Raw genomic sequence first — 15,515 nt, 5'->3', positions numbered from 1 at the left:
GAAACCTTGGAAGTAACATGTTGTACCAATCATGTGGTATCAATGTCTCTGAGATAACTATCACCCAGAAACCTTGGAAGTAACATGTTGTACCAATCATGTGGTATCAATGCCACTGAGATAACTATCACCCAGAAACCTTGGAAGTAACATGTTGTACCAATCATGTGGTATCAATGCCACTGAGATAACTATCACCCAGAAACCTTGGAAGTAACATGTTGTACCAATCATGTGGTATCAATGCCACTGAGATCACTATCACCCAGAAACCTTGGAAGTAACATGTTGTACCAATCATGTGGTATCAATGCCACTGAGATCACTATCACCCAGAAACCTTGGAAGTAACATGTTGTACCAATCATGTGGTATCAATGTCTCTGAGATAACTATCACCCAGAAACCTTGGAAGTAACATGTTGTACCAATCATGTGGTATCAATGCCACTGAGATCACTATCACCCAGAAACCTTGGAAGTAACATGTTGTACCAATCATGTGGTATCAATGCCACTGAGATCACTATCACCCAGAAACCTTGGAAGTAACATGTTGTACCAATCATGTGGTATCAATGCCACTGAGATCACTATCACCCAGAAACCTTGGAAGTAACATGTTGTACCAATCATGTGGTATCAATGCCACTGAGATCACTATCACCCAGAAACCTTGGAAGTAACATGTTGTACCAATCATGTGGTATCAATGCCACTGAGATCACTATCACCCAGAAACCTTGGAAGTAACATGTTGTACCAATCATGTGGTATCAATGCCACTGAGATCACTATCACCCAGAAACCTTGGAAGTAACATGTTGTACCAATCATGTGGTATCAATGCCACTGAGATCACTATCACCCAGAAACCTTGGAAGTAACATGTTGTACCAATCATGTGGTATCAATGCCACTGAGATCACTATCACCCAGAAACCTTGGAAGTAACATGTTGTACCAATCATGTGGTATCAATGCCACTGAGATCACTATCACCCAGAAACCTTGGAAGTAACATGTTGTACCAATCATGTGGTATCAATGCCACTGAGATCACTATCACCCAGAAACCATGGAAGTAACATGTTGTACCAATCATGTGGTATCAATGCCACTGAGATCACTATCACCCAGAAACCTTGGAAGTAACATGTTGTACCAATCATGTGGTATCAATGCCACTGAGATCACTATCACCCAGAAACCTTGGAAGTAACATGTTGTACCAATCATGTGGTATCAATGCCACTGAGATCACTATCACCCAGAAACCTTGGAAGTAACATGTTGTACCAATCATGTGGTATCAATGCCACTGAGATCACTATCACCCAGAAACCTTGGAAGTAACATGTTGTACCAATCATGTGGTATCAATGCCACTGAGATCACTATCACCCAGAAACCTTGGAAGTAACATGTTGTACCAATCATGTGGTATCAATGCCACTGAGATCACTATCACCCAGAAACCTTGGAAGTAACATGTTGTACCAATCATGTGGTATCAATGCCACTGAGATCACTATCACCCAGAAACCTTGGAAGTAACATGTTGTACCAATCATGTGGTATCAATGCCACTGAGATCACTATCACCCAGAAACCTTGGAAGTAACATGTTGTACCAATCATGTGGTATCAATGCCACTGAGATCACTATCACCCAGAAACCTTGGAAGTAACATGTTGTACCAATCATGTGGTATCAATGCCACTGAGATCACTATCACCCAGAAACCTTGGAAGTAACATGTTGTACCAATCATGTGGTATCAATGCCACTGAGATCACTATCACCCAGAAACCTTGGAAGTAACATGTTGTACCAATCATGTGGTATCAATGCCACTGAGATCACTATCACCCAGAAACCTTGGAAGTAACATGTTGTACCAATCATGTGGTATCAATGCCACTGAGATCACTATCACCCAGAAACCTTGGAAGTAACATGTTGTACCAATCATGTGGTATCAATGCCACTGAGATCACTATCACCCAGAAACCATGGAAGTAACATGTTGTACCAATCATGTGGTATCAATGCCACTGAGATCACTATCACCCAGAAACCTTGGAAGTAACATGTTGTACCAATCATGTGGTATCAATGCCACTGAGATCACTATCACCCAGAAACCTTGGAAGTAACATGTTGTACCAATCATGTGGTATCAATGCCACTGAGATCACTATCACCCAGAAACCTTGGAAGTAACATGTTGTACCAATCATGTGGTATCAATGCCACTGAGATCACTATCACCCAGAAACCTTGGAAGTAACATGTTGTACCAATCATGTGGTATCAATGCCACTGAGATCACTATCACCCAGAAACCTTGGAAGTAACATGTTGTACCAATCATGTGGTATCAATGCCACTGAGATCACTATCACCCAGAAACCTTGGAAGTAACATGTTGTACCAATCATGTGGTATCAATGCCACTGAGATCACTATCACCCAGAAACCTTGGAAGTAACATGTTGTACCAATCATGTGGTATCAATGCCACTGAGATCACTATCACCCAGAAACCTTGGAAGTAACATGTTGTACCAATCATGTGGTATCAATGCCACTGAGATCACTATCACTCAGAAACCTTGGAAGTAACATGTTGTACCAATCATGAACAGGTCATCATTTTGCATATGCATGTAATATTTTGATGAATTTAATCAATCATAACTCAACCAATTGGTGGGGAATATTAAAGACTCACATTTAAAGTTAAATAGTTGTTTTTTGTTTTATTGACTTTCACATACAAGATCAGTTCTGAGATGCTGTCATGACATGCAATCACATAACCTGGTGTAATGATGCAGTTTAAAAAGTGTAGCGGTGAAAAAGGTCACTGACTTAAATTTTAGATTAGACATTTGATATTACAAAGGAGATGTGGTATGATTGCCAATGAGAAAACTCTCCACAAGAGACCAAAATGACACAGAAATTAACAATTATAAGTCACTGTATGGCCTTCAACAATTAGCAAAGCCCATACCGCATAGTCAGCTATAAATGGCCCCGAAATGACAATGTACAGACATTTGAGTTCAGATCTATAATTGTGAGTGACATACAACATGTACAATGGCCAGGTGAACAGATGTTTTCAGTGGGATATTAAAAATGTTTATAAAAGTTGCATCACTGTTATACACTTGACACTTGACTGACCTGTAGTCCAGTCAAACGAAGTTTTAACCTCAAACTAATTGCAACAGAAAAGGTTTTAGTTCTAATCTATAGCATTAAACCCTAAATTTGCACAGAAAAAAAAGTCCCATAGAATCTAACTTGAGGAAAACTCAAAATCAGCATTTTTAATTTCCTATGGAAATAAACATTGGAAGGAGAGATAACTCTGCAAAAATAAGTCTTTTTTTGTTAGTTTTTGGTTGATTAACTTAAAATTTATGTAAAGTATGATACTTTGATGGGGTTATAAGTTCGTATTTGACTATATTATATAATCGTTTGCTCATGAAATGTACAGAACCGAAGTTTTATGGGTATTTTTCTTTTTTTATATACATTTTTCATGAAAGAAATTGCAAATTTGTGGCTTTGTGACCATTTTGAAAAAATAATGTGAAAATTTGTTATTTTTTATATCTGTATATTGTATATTTTCAGCATCTACCATATTTAAAGAAACTTTAAACCACAAAGAGAAGAATAATTATTTTTATCAAATTTGAGATTCTTTACCTTGCCATGTTGAAAAATTCAATAAATGGTCAACTAATGAATTACAAAACCTAGATTGTAGCTTGATAAAAATTTGAAAAGAGTTATTTGTTATACTCTAAACACGGCTTAAATATCAAGAGTCAATAAATTCTGTTGAATAGAAGTGGTAAAGTTATAATTTTGTATAAATTTTTATTGATATTTCTGCCTTTTTTGCAGAGTTATCTCCCTTTTCAGTCTTCCTCAAGTTTGATTTTATGGGACTTTTTTCTGTGTAAATTTGGGTTTTAATGCTATAGATTAAAACTTAAAAATCTTCTGTTGCAATTACTTTAAGGTTAGGGTCAAGATTGACTGGACTACTGTGATGGATTTTTACATTTGAGTTCATTTTCAGAGTAAGACACATAAAATCTTTTAACTTTATTGCATTCAGGAGAAAAAGAACAAGAGATCCATATTTTATTCTTTCCATGATTCATATAAAAGTTAACTTCTTTGGTGATACCATTTTGTCACACTGATGTTGAATTCTATATTGTTAAATGTTATATTTTACATCTAAGGTTTAAGTTAATTTAGGGAGCTGTGATGTCTGTATCGATCTATTTATATTTTAATCGTCTACACTAAGTCATCCTATGACCCAAGTAATCAGGATAGTGGTAGAACTTAAATACATGGATCATTTCAGTATACATATACAGTGCTCAAACTTCTTTAATAATCATAAGAAAAAATAATTTGTCTGTCTGACCTGAGAAGTAGAAGTGCTAGACTGGAAACTCTGAGTCTATTTTTTTTATATTTATGTATTGGGTAAAAAGTGTAATATTGCAATCACTGTGAGATGGTTTGGTGATGTATTGTTTCTATATGTTTGTCTTTCCCCGTCTTTCTGTTCATCAGTCTGTCTATTTTGAGCAGCTAGACAGTGAACACTTATAGGATCTGTCACCTACTGTGTGTTTGCTTACACAATCTGTTGAATGAACTTAAATAAAGTTCTACACACATTTCTCCAATACGAAATACGAAAGGACAGAATGATGTCATATTTGGTAAGCATATCAACAGTGATAGCTTTTATGTGTAATATGACTGGTTGTCAACACTTTGGAGTACGAGTGGTGGGGAATACCTTGTATGACAATGCTTGCATTCTTGTTTCATCTGTAAACAACCAAGACTGTATGATTATATGTCTGTCTGCTATGATTTAATAAACTATAAAATTGAGAATGGAAAAGGGGAATATGTCAAAGAGGAACCAACCCAACCAAAGAGCAGAAAACAGCCGAAGGCCACCAATAGGTCTTCAACACAGCAAGAAAATCACGCACACAGAGGTGGGTCTTCAGCTGGCCCCTTATAAAAAAAAATGTGTACTATTTATATGTTCCTTTTAATGTGAATGTAAACCAACTTATTGTTTAAGATAATTTTGCCGTAGTCCTTTCAAAGGAATGTTATACTTATTCACGACTATTTACATTCACATTATTTTTCTACTCACAAAAGTCTTAAAAATAATCTGCGAAAATAAGTTGGTTTACAGTGATTAAATGACTCAAAACTCTGGCTTGATTACTTGAAGATCCAAGGTGAAATTTAAAACTGTAGTTACTAATTCCTTTAATTGGATTTGCATTTTTATATGGCTTATTGACCATAAATCCTAAAGCAAATGGTCTTTAAACTTTTATGTTACAAATATATATTCATATATGTCATAACTACAGATTAAAGTAATTGCAATATAATTTTATAGATTTGTAGTAAATCATAAGCTACATTAAAAATTGACAAAAATAAGTTGCAGGATGCCATTGATTTTCACAAATTAGAATTCTGAAATTAATCACAATGCTATTAAATTTGACTAATGAGGTTATTTAAGGGGTTATCTTAAGGAAAAGTTGCAATAGATCTTATGACTTGATTAAGTTAAAAAACATGGCAAAATTTCCATAGAGTCATCTGTGCTGGAAGACTTTTTTGCCAGTGAGTAGTCCCAAATTTTTGTTTTGAATTTTGGAATTTAATTGACATTGCATTTTAATGATTGGTACCTAGATATACTTCTTAGTTCAAATTATGAATAAATTGTAAGCTACATTTTTTATGCGATATTTTATTGAATATTGAATGTAACAGAATGTGCATATTACAGAGTACTTTGGTCTGTAAAAGATTGCACTAGGATTATTGTGTTAATCTTTAAAGATTATCTTTGATGTATTATACATGTATTAATCTACTAATCAGACATCTGATATACTCCTAATGGTTCATAGTTATAATTGGTTTATAAGTCATTAATTTTGGATTTTTTTTTTTTCATTTCCGCATGAAAATAATCATTAATGGATAGAAAATAAAAAGGAATAAATATACCAGAAATATTTTAGATTTAGGAATTTGTCTGTCTATGAAGAAATAACATAAAAAATGTGGTGCACACTGAATAAACAAAAAAACTTTTTAATTCAGTACACTGAAAACTTGGACAATTTATAGCTGTAATTCAACAAACTAAAAAAGAGACACTTTGTCTATTTAGATAGCAAATTTCAGTACCCTGTAAACACTAGTACAATACATTCAGAGCATTGAGAAAGGGGACAGCATATTGCTGTAAAAGGGGCCGGAACATATATTGTATTTTAGTACACTGAAAGAAAAACAGCACATTCCTGTAATTTGTTACATTGAAAACGAGACTTCAGCAGCCCCTTGCTGTAGTTCAGTATACTGAAAATGGCAAATACCTTTTCAGAATAGAGAGGGGAAATGGATATTTCATTAATAAGTCCAAATTTGAAAAGCAACGATATTTCAATATTCCAAAAGTTATAGAAATAAAAGCTACTGAAAAAGTAGTGTTCTGAAAAAATGATTTATGATTTTCCTGTTTTTGGTATACAAACTTTCTTTAAATTGTACAACAAAAGTATTACATATTTGTTTTTGAGACTTGAGGTCAAATGATAGAATACTGAGGTCATTTGAATTGATTTTGTGTTATAAGTATGCCTTTACATGACAAGATACTTTATGTTGTTCTATTCAACTTCACACCTTTTTAAATCCTTTATAACCAAATCAAGAATAAACATTTTTAAATTGAATGTTCACTGATGAATTATTTGAATTAAATGCCGACCAAACGTTTTCCATTTTGAACGTGAACAATTGTATTCTCATTTATATTCGAACTTACATATATGTATGCATGGTACACTTTCATCCTTTTGAAATTTATTGAGTTATGTAAATTTACTTTTACATCTAGATTTTCGATCGATTACGCACCATGTCAATCACACAGAAAAGTCTTTTGAACATTTTACTGATGTCAGTTTTAAGTCTCACAGCAAACAATCAAGTCAAGATTGTCAATACATTTTTTAGATTGTATACATACAAATATATTTCTATGTACTAGTTTTATCAAATGAAAAGGTAATAATTGTGATGTTTGGATATTGCATAATGGTAATAGTACTTTAGGTTCCTTATATATATCTTAATATTATGTATAAAATGACGTCCTGTTTCCAAGAGAAGTAGTTCATTATTTTGGTTTTGTTTCAATTATTTTTGTTAAGAATATACCTTTTGTAAGTTAATGCTTATTTTTGTTTATTTGTAAGGAGAAGCACATTTTATCAAACACCAATATATTTATATATGTAAAAACAAGTACTGAGTATGAGGGCAGAGACACAAAAAATGGTTTTGTAAAATTACAAATATTGGTCTTGAAAATGCACTGTTATCATCAGATCTGTTAGCATTAAATGAACGCAATTGTAAGGGAAAGTGGCTTATGACATATATAAAGGTTGAGAATTAACATGGATGTGGCCACTTTCATTACCAGACCTACTACCTACTTCTTATATGCCTCTGAAGCTGTTTGGGTTATAATTAGGGGAAATAGTAATCAGAAATGGGTTTGTAAAGTTATCTATGTATTTTATTACACTATATACATTATGATTTTCACTTCTGTGAAATAATGTGAGTTATATTACATTGATTTTTGAAAGATAAATACATCAAAGTTGAAAAATTTAAGTGTTGAATACAGTTGAAATATTTAAATTCATAATTTGACATAAATTTGCCTTTTCTTATGCACTTTATATTTTTTTCAACTTAGACTTGTGGGCTAGATGAGTAAAGAGTAATGGTATACTGTCATAAAATGGTCTAGTTTAAGTTGACAAAAGACATCACAACTAATAATCCCTGATATTTCACAGTTTAAAGTTATATAGGTTATCTAACATAACTTTCAATTCAGTTTTATTCTTTACAAACATCTAGATACACAGCTCTTTGACACATTCCCCATTTCAAATCTCAATTTTAGATATAATCCACAAATTTAAATTCATTTCCATTCCAGTCATATCTCATATTTTGAATTCAGCTATCAAACTTTTGATTTTGACCATTATTTAAAATATCTAGTCCTATTTATTTGATTTATGTAATTTGGCCCAAATTATACATGGTCATTTAGGGTTAATGTTGTGTGACTGATTTATTTCAGTGTAATATTACATCAGTTTGTGATTCGTCCTTGAGGTAAAATTATCCAATGCTTTCTATGGTGAAATTCTTGTATAATGTAAAGCTTCTGTATTATCCTAATATAAAAAAAGAAGATGTGGTATGATAGCCAATGAGACAACTCTCCACAAGAGACCAAATGACATAGAAATTAACAACTTTAGGTCACCGTATGGCTCATGATGAGTAATCTATTAAGTGTAATGAACTGTCTTTTGTTGAAAATCAAACAATATTTTACAAATTTTTCAAATGGTTTAAATGTTTGTTAAAGATTGTCAAGTTGATTTAATAAAATTTATCCATAAACTGCCATATTTTCCCATTTTCATAGCAGTTTCTATCCCTAACTACACAGTCTAATAAACAGAAAAAATTATAGTGCGAGTGGAGCATCAGTGTTACAGTACTATGAACACATGATTGTTTAAACATCCATTGATGTATTCCCAACATCAGTCAGACGGCAGTATACATGCAAATACATTGGCATTCCAAATATATATGAAAGATATCTCATGAATTATTTTTTAAGGTCAAGTAACAGTAAATGGGCTATGTCAAAGATTTCAGTAAAATTTTGCATACAACTCTGGATGGATAAACTTCATCTGAAAATTGAAAAAAATGATGCATTTATTTCATATAGCATTTGAAATATTATTGATTTAATTCTTACAAAATGGGTGAATATTTGTATAGCAATTAGCACATAAAATCGGCCTGAAACCTTCTTAAATTTGTCTTCAAATCGTCAAATCTCTAATTCTACTCCATAGATTTTTCTTAAAAAACTATATGTTGTTGATACATAAATTTCTGTTTTAATGATATAAAAAAATCAGTTGTAATTCAACAAGCTAAGGTTTCATGCAAAATTTTAGCATAAACTGCATTTACTGTTACTTGACCTTAAAAGAACCATTGACCAGAAAACACTTCTTATATAGAAGTATGATTGCTATTGAGACTGCTCTCCACAAGAGGCCAAAATGACATAGAATTTATCAACTATAGGTCATTGTATGGCCTTCAACAATAAGCAATATCAAAACTTCATATTTAGATATAAGAGGCCCCGAAAGGATAAAATAAAACAATTCAAATGAATAAGAAAGAGGCCTGCTTTATGTACAAAACAATGAAAGAAAAACATAGGAAAGGACAAGAAAGAAGATATGAAGACAGCAGAAAGGAGAAACATACCAGGAGAAGATGGATAGAGGTGAAAGGTCATTTATAAGATCACACACTTCACTGGATATATTTTTCTTGAATAGATATTCATAAACAAAAAATTAATATAAATTGCTTTAAACAACAACAGTTTATTTGTTTATTATTAAATCAAAATATTTTCTTATCTATACAAAATATTCAATCAAAGTTTTTACTGTATTGGTGTCCGTTCTTTAATAGATATATAAATATTGTCAACATTTCATATCGCAATGGACTCATTGGTCACAAAGAATACATTTAAATAATTTATATATCAAAGCTATAACCGTGATAAACACATTAATACAATGGGAAATAAAATGATACATTTTATTAGTATTATAAATATTGATCTGCTGGATTTAATAACGTGGGTTACTTACAACTAAGTTTTGTCAAACCACTTTGAGTAAGAGTTGAAATCAAATCTGAAATGGAATAATGTGCATGAAAGGTGATCTATGGGTAGACGATAAGAAACGATTGTTCATTTCACTTGTACAACCATATGCAAATAATGGATTAAGATTAAACGACCGTAAGTGCTGAATTTAAATCCCAGTGTATGAACAGGGAAAGACGTGATATGAACGCTATACTTTCTCTTATAACTCAGTAAAGAATTGTTTAACATTATGTGATAGTTACATGAGGGTATAATTATTCACCATCCATAAACATGGAAAGAAGGATCAGGAAAATATCATTTCCATTCAGACTTGGATTTAATACTCTTTTGGTATTTTTGTGCCAAGGAAACTAATGTTGGGATTTTTTCAATAAATTATTCATATTTCAATTGTATATTTTATTTCTATCAATATATACTTTGAAGGTAGATGAAACCTTAATAAAAAGATTCATGGATGAATGAAAGAAAACATGCTTAAATTGGAATTTGAAGCAGATAAAATGATGAATATGATCTTCAAATTATATAGATTGGAAATTTGTGAAAATTGTGTGAAGTTCAAACAAATTGTGGATTAAATCCATTCTATCAGTTGAGGAAACAAAATTGTCAGAGTATTTTTGGAAAGAATGTTCCACATAGATTGTCCACGTTTCCGTGGATTCATGTCATGGGATGAATTAGGGTAAGTCCATTACTTTATACCTAGTTTTGTTTATGTCAGTCAAGAATATTGCAGTCATCATTTTTCAAAATTTAATAATAATAAAAACATGAATAAAAGGAGTTGTGAATAAAAAGGCTGTTTTCAAGACAGTTGAGTTTTGTAAGTAGACTATTTTAAAGTTTCCAGCATAGTAACTGCTGATAGTATTGAACTAAATTGATTTCTACAGAAATGTACACAATGTTAATTCACTTCTTGTTGTAATGTTTGTTACAGAAATTGATTACTAATAAAAATATTAACAAACTTAAGTGTGTAATAAACCAGAAACTTTATAGTGCTATAAATAATGGTCATATTTCGAATCTTTTGAAGTTTTTCAATTTGCCTAGGAAATAGCTTGAAGCTTAATATGGATTTTTATATCAGTTTTCCTGTAATTATTGTTTTTGAAGCTGGTCACAAAATTTGTGTAAAGAAGTATTATTGGTTTATTTTATTTTTTTGCTTCTGACAGATTAAGTGGCTGTTATCTTTTTAATCACTCTTTATTGAGCAAAAATACTGATAAAAAAACTATAAACTCAACAAATCAGGCGTTGACTTTCATAAACTTCAAATAAGAAGATGTGGTATGATTGCCAATGAGGCAACTCTCCACCAGAGACCAAATGGGGCTTTTAATCAAAAGAAGTAGTAATAGTTTTCTTTTCTATAATGTTTGTCCCTTATCAAAACATTAATTTATAATAGTTGTGGACTAGAGATTTACTGTTTAGTCATATTGAAAACTGCATTTCTGTTTCACCCATGAAACTTAAAATGTGCAACATCAAGGACTTATTTTGGGAGATTTAGTCTAGTTTTGTTATGATATATTACATTTTATTATACCATTATTATACCTACAAGAATAGGAGCTAAACAAACTTCAATGATTGTCCAAAGATATGCTGTAAAAAAAAAAAAAGTTAAATATAAGGAATAAATCTGTAATTAAATGTTTAGGGAAGATAAGTTAGCATCTTATAAGTAGCATGTTATAAATATGTGTAAGATGTCTTTCAGATATTTTACTTGATTTTAAAAAATTCAAATGAAACTTGTGAAGCACTGTATGTTTAGTATTTGTAATTTTTGATACAGCTTCCATATAAAGGACTCAATGGACTTTAAATAACAAAATATTGATTATACTTTGACATGCTGTAACATTGTTGTTTAACTATTAATATTATTATGAAAAGTATAATGATGTAATTATACTCTTATAATGTGATGTAATGTAAGCCCTTCTATCCACTTTCTTTTACTAAATGCATAATCATGTAAATTTCATGTAAATTGATCTACCAAGATTTAAAAATTCAATAAAATATTCAATGAAATTTTATCACTAGGTGAAATGCACCTGTTTTAGCCTAAGTAAAATATTTATGGTCTTGTAAACTCTGTTGGCCAAACACCAACATTTTGTACTTTTACTTTCAGTATTATTGCTGGGGGGACAAATATCGTTGACATTTATAAATAAATGCAATATAAGCAAAGGACACTAAAAATATTTAAGTTTAAATAGAAAGTCTGTAGAACATTTGACACAAATCAAAAATGTGATGGACTTGTATCTTATTACTGGTAAAGAGTTTAAAATATCCTTAGGTCTAGATTTTTGTCTTACTGGAACTTTGTCCTTCTTTTGCTGAATATTGTCCTTGTTTTACCAAATGATGTCATATTATTAGCTGAGACAAGAACATTTGACATATACAATGAAAAAACAAAAAATGATGAGAAAAGTATAAAACAGATTCAGAATTAGAAATATTATTATATATACTTCATTGATATATAGAGAATAATACATTGCAAAATCCGTATCATATGTCGTATCATCCCGAGACATCAATATCAGCCCAAGGGCCTTTAGGCCCTAGGGATGATATTGGTCGAGGGTGATACGGCATGTGATATGGATTTTGCCATGTATTATACGCTTTATCATATATTTCAACAGAAGAGTATTATATTATATGAACTGTTTTCTGATCCATAGCACTGGGTTACCTTCAGTTCTACTTTTGTCTTGTTTCAAAGGCCTTAAAAGAACTGCTCAATTGCTTATCCGAAGCACCTGGGTTACCTTACAATTTGCGTGCTGTTGTTTTAAAAATATTTTGTTTATTATTGTATTAATTTGTGTGTTTTGTATTTTTCATAGTTGCATACAATATGAAAACTCGACGTTCGTGACGTCACATACCAAACAATGACGTCATTCAAAAAATTTACCTATTTTGAGGAAAATTTTTCTTAAGCCAAAAAAAAACCAAAACTGACTTTATGTAAAAAAAAAAAAAAAAAAAAAGTAGGGGTGTGATAAAGGGTATGCAATAAAGGGTGCGCATCAAAGTTGCGCGATATGGATTAAACAGCAGGCTATTTATCACATATGCAAAACTACTGTATTTACTACTAAACATATGATAAATAATTTATATATGTTTGATATACTTTTCATTGATATATTTTAAATATGTTTGATATATTTTTCATTGATATATTTTAAATATGTTTGATATATTTTATATATGTTTGGTATATTTTTCATTGATATATTTTAAATATGTTTGATATATTTTTCATTGATATATTTTAAATATGTTTGATATATTTTATATATGTTTGGTATATTTTTCATTGATATATTTTAAATATGTTTGATATATTTTTCATTGATATATTTTAAATATGTTTGATATATTTTATATATGTTTGATATATTTTTCATTGATTTATTAGGTCTTTCCACCTTTCCGTGGAAAGACCTATAGGTTTTGTTCTGATTATTATTTTTTTTTTCTTCCGCCTAAATTTGTTTTTTGCGTAGTATTGTTGTTTAATAAGTTGTCGCTTAGATATTTGGAATATGATATTGTTTAGTTTATACGCTTTAAAAATTTACAACCGCATAACAAAATACTCTACGTTGTAAGAGTTATCTCCCCAAACACTGTTTTTCTTGTGGCCACTACTCCTTCGCAACCGTTAAAGGTTATGACAAATTTATTTTACCAAATTGCTCATTACATCTTCAGGATTAGGGTATTCATATGAGAGTTATTCCCCCTTTTCCATTTAATTAAGTGATATGCATTTCTAAATGGTAAACCATAAGTGATAAAGACATAGGGTCTTTAGATTTGAGGTCCTTGGTCCAAAAAAATATAAATGAGGTCAAGGTCAAAGGTCAAGGTCATATTCTAAATTTTTTTATTTTGGCTTATTTTCATTTATTTTCAAATACCTTATGACATATCGACAAATAATTTTTCATAAATTGTTAGTTGCGACATGTCCTTACTTGTATATTTTGGTTGAAAGGGTGCGCAGACAATAAATGGGAGTTTTTGTCCATCTTACATTTAGAATTACGCGTAAAGTGATATTACTCATTAACCAAACATATTAAAGACCTAGGGTCTTTTGATTTAAGGTCCTTGGTTTGTGACCTTGAAATTGAGGTCAAGGTCATAGGTTAATATGACGTTCTAGATTTTGACCTTTGCTTTAAATTGATATTAATACATCATAAAGCCATAGGAACTAACATTTGAAACTGATTTTTCATATTTCAATATCAAAATAGATCTTTACTAGTGGAAAGACCTACAATTGTTCTCTGAACAATTGGTTTTTAATTTTATATATGTTTGATATATTTTTCAGATGTCTTGCAAGAGCTGTTGGGGTAAGTTTGATATATACTTTATAAGTATCGTGTCTGAAGGTATAACGAGAAAATGTTAATATGCACAGCTTGGTGTTATGTCTTGTTCTTTTAGCATCTTTTACCTTACAAGAGATTATTAGTGATAGCAGTGGTCATTGTTCTTGCTTGCTTATAAGATTGCATTATGCTGTGGTCAAAGACTTATAAAGCCAATTACAATCCCTTGATTACGTATTGGTCATATACCTATTTCAGTCTCTGCTTTACCTGTTAAATAACTATCACTGCATGTTTCAAAAGATAACACAATAAATAAGACATGTAGTAGGCACTGGAAATGACACACATTGACTGAATTTACCAGAATCACAGGAAAATAAAGTAAAATTTGTTAGAATGACGAGAAAGACTCATGATTAAGTCATTTGAAATCTGTAGAGTTATTGAGGATGAATTTTGTGTTATAGAAGGGAATATATGGTATTTTGAAAATTTCTGGGACTTTAATGTGCTTTTCATATCTGAAGTGACTAGAGATTTATTTGGTTATTCCATCAGCAATATAATAAGACTGAATGTGTCTGACTTTGAGCCTTATCTCTGTCTGAGTCAAACTAGAGAATGACTTAAAATTTCTAATGACCTGCTGGACTAAAAAACAATATATTTAAATGTAATCCTTGTAGAATGAGTTATAGTCATAAAGAAGACTGTGTTGCTCATAATTATTGTGGGGTTATCAAATAATTTGTCTGACACAACCATCAAAGTTGCCTTAGTCACTGTTCCTGAAGATACATGAGCATCATATTTGTCTATAGCAGGTATGCATTATTTCACATTTGTTTATCTGGAATAAACAACCCGTTTTTCCAAGAAAAAATAATAGTTATGATAACATTTTGACAGCCTCTTGTAAAAGTTAGCTTCCTTTTTAGGCCATTGCATGTCTTTGTGTGACAGTGTCTGTACAGTAGCTTCAAATAGTTGCTTTCCTTGAAAAAGGAGATGTGATATGATTGGCACTGTGAATTAACTACCAAATTTTAAATGAAGTGTATATAAACAATTATAGGCAAACAAACTGCCTTCAACACTGAGTAAAACATTATCATTTTGTCATCTATAAAAGGCCCTAACAGGAAAATGTGAATTCATCTGAAAAACTAACAGCCTAATACAT

At 31.2% G+C, this 15,515-nt stretch overlaps 1 protein-coding gene across 7 annotated transcripts in view; it reads left to right on the top strand.

Moving 5' to 3' along the window:
* The first annotated feature begins 9,754 nt into the window (after positions 1–9,754).
* The window catches only part of LOC139482332 (myb-like protein X), a 60,839-nt gene continuing 55,078 nt past the window's right edge, over positions 9,755–15,515 (top strand). For 2 of the 7 annotated variants that reach the window (XM_071266171.1, XM_071266169.1), the window contains exons 1-2: positions 9,758–10,617; positions 14,329–14,350. In XM_071266171.1, coding sequence (XP_071122272.1) covers positions 10,562–10,617; positions 14,329–14,350 — 78 coding nt within the window. In that variant the 5' untranslated portion in view covers positions 9,758–10,561. Of the gene's footprint in view, positions 10,618–14,328; positions 14,351–15,515 lie in introns of all 7 variants that reach the window. The other 5 variants (XM_071266167.1, XM_071266168.1, XM_071266172.1 and 2 more) reach the window with 4 other exon arrangements.

The sequence above is a fragment of the Mytilus edulis genome, chromosome 7 (genome assembly GCF_963676685.1).
Source record: "Mytilus edulis chromosome 7, xbMytEdul2.2, whole genome shotgun sequence".
Lineage (NCBI taxonomy): Eukaryota > Metazoa > Mollusca > Bivalvia > Mytilida > Mytilidae > Mytilus > Mytilus edulis.
The sequence above is the reverse complement of the archived record's forward strand: the minus strand, read 5'-3'. Positions and strand labels throughout refer to the sequence as shown.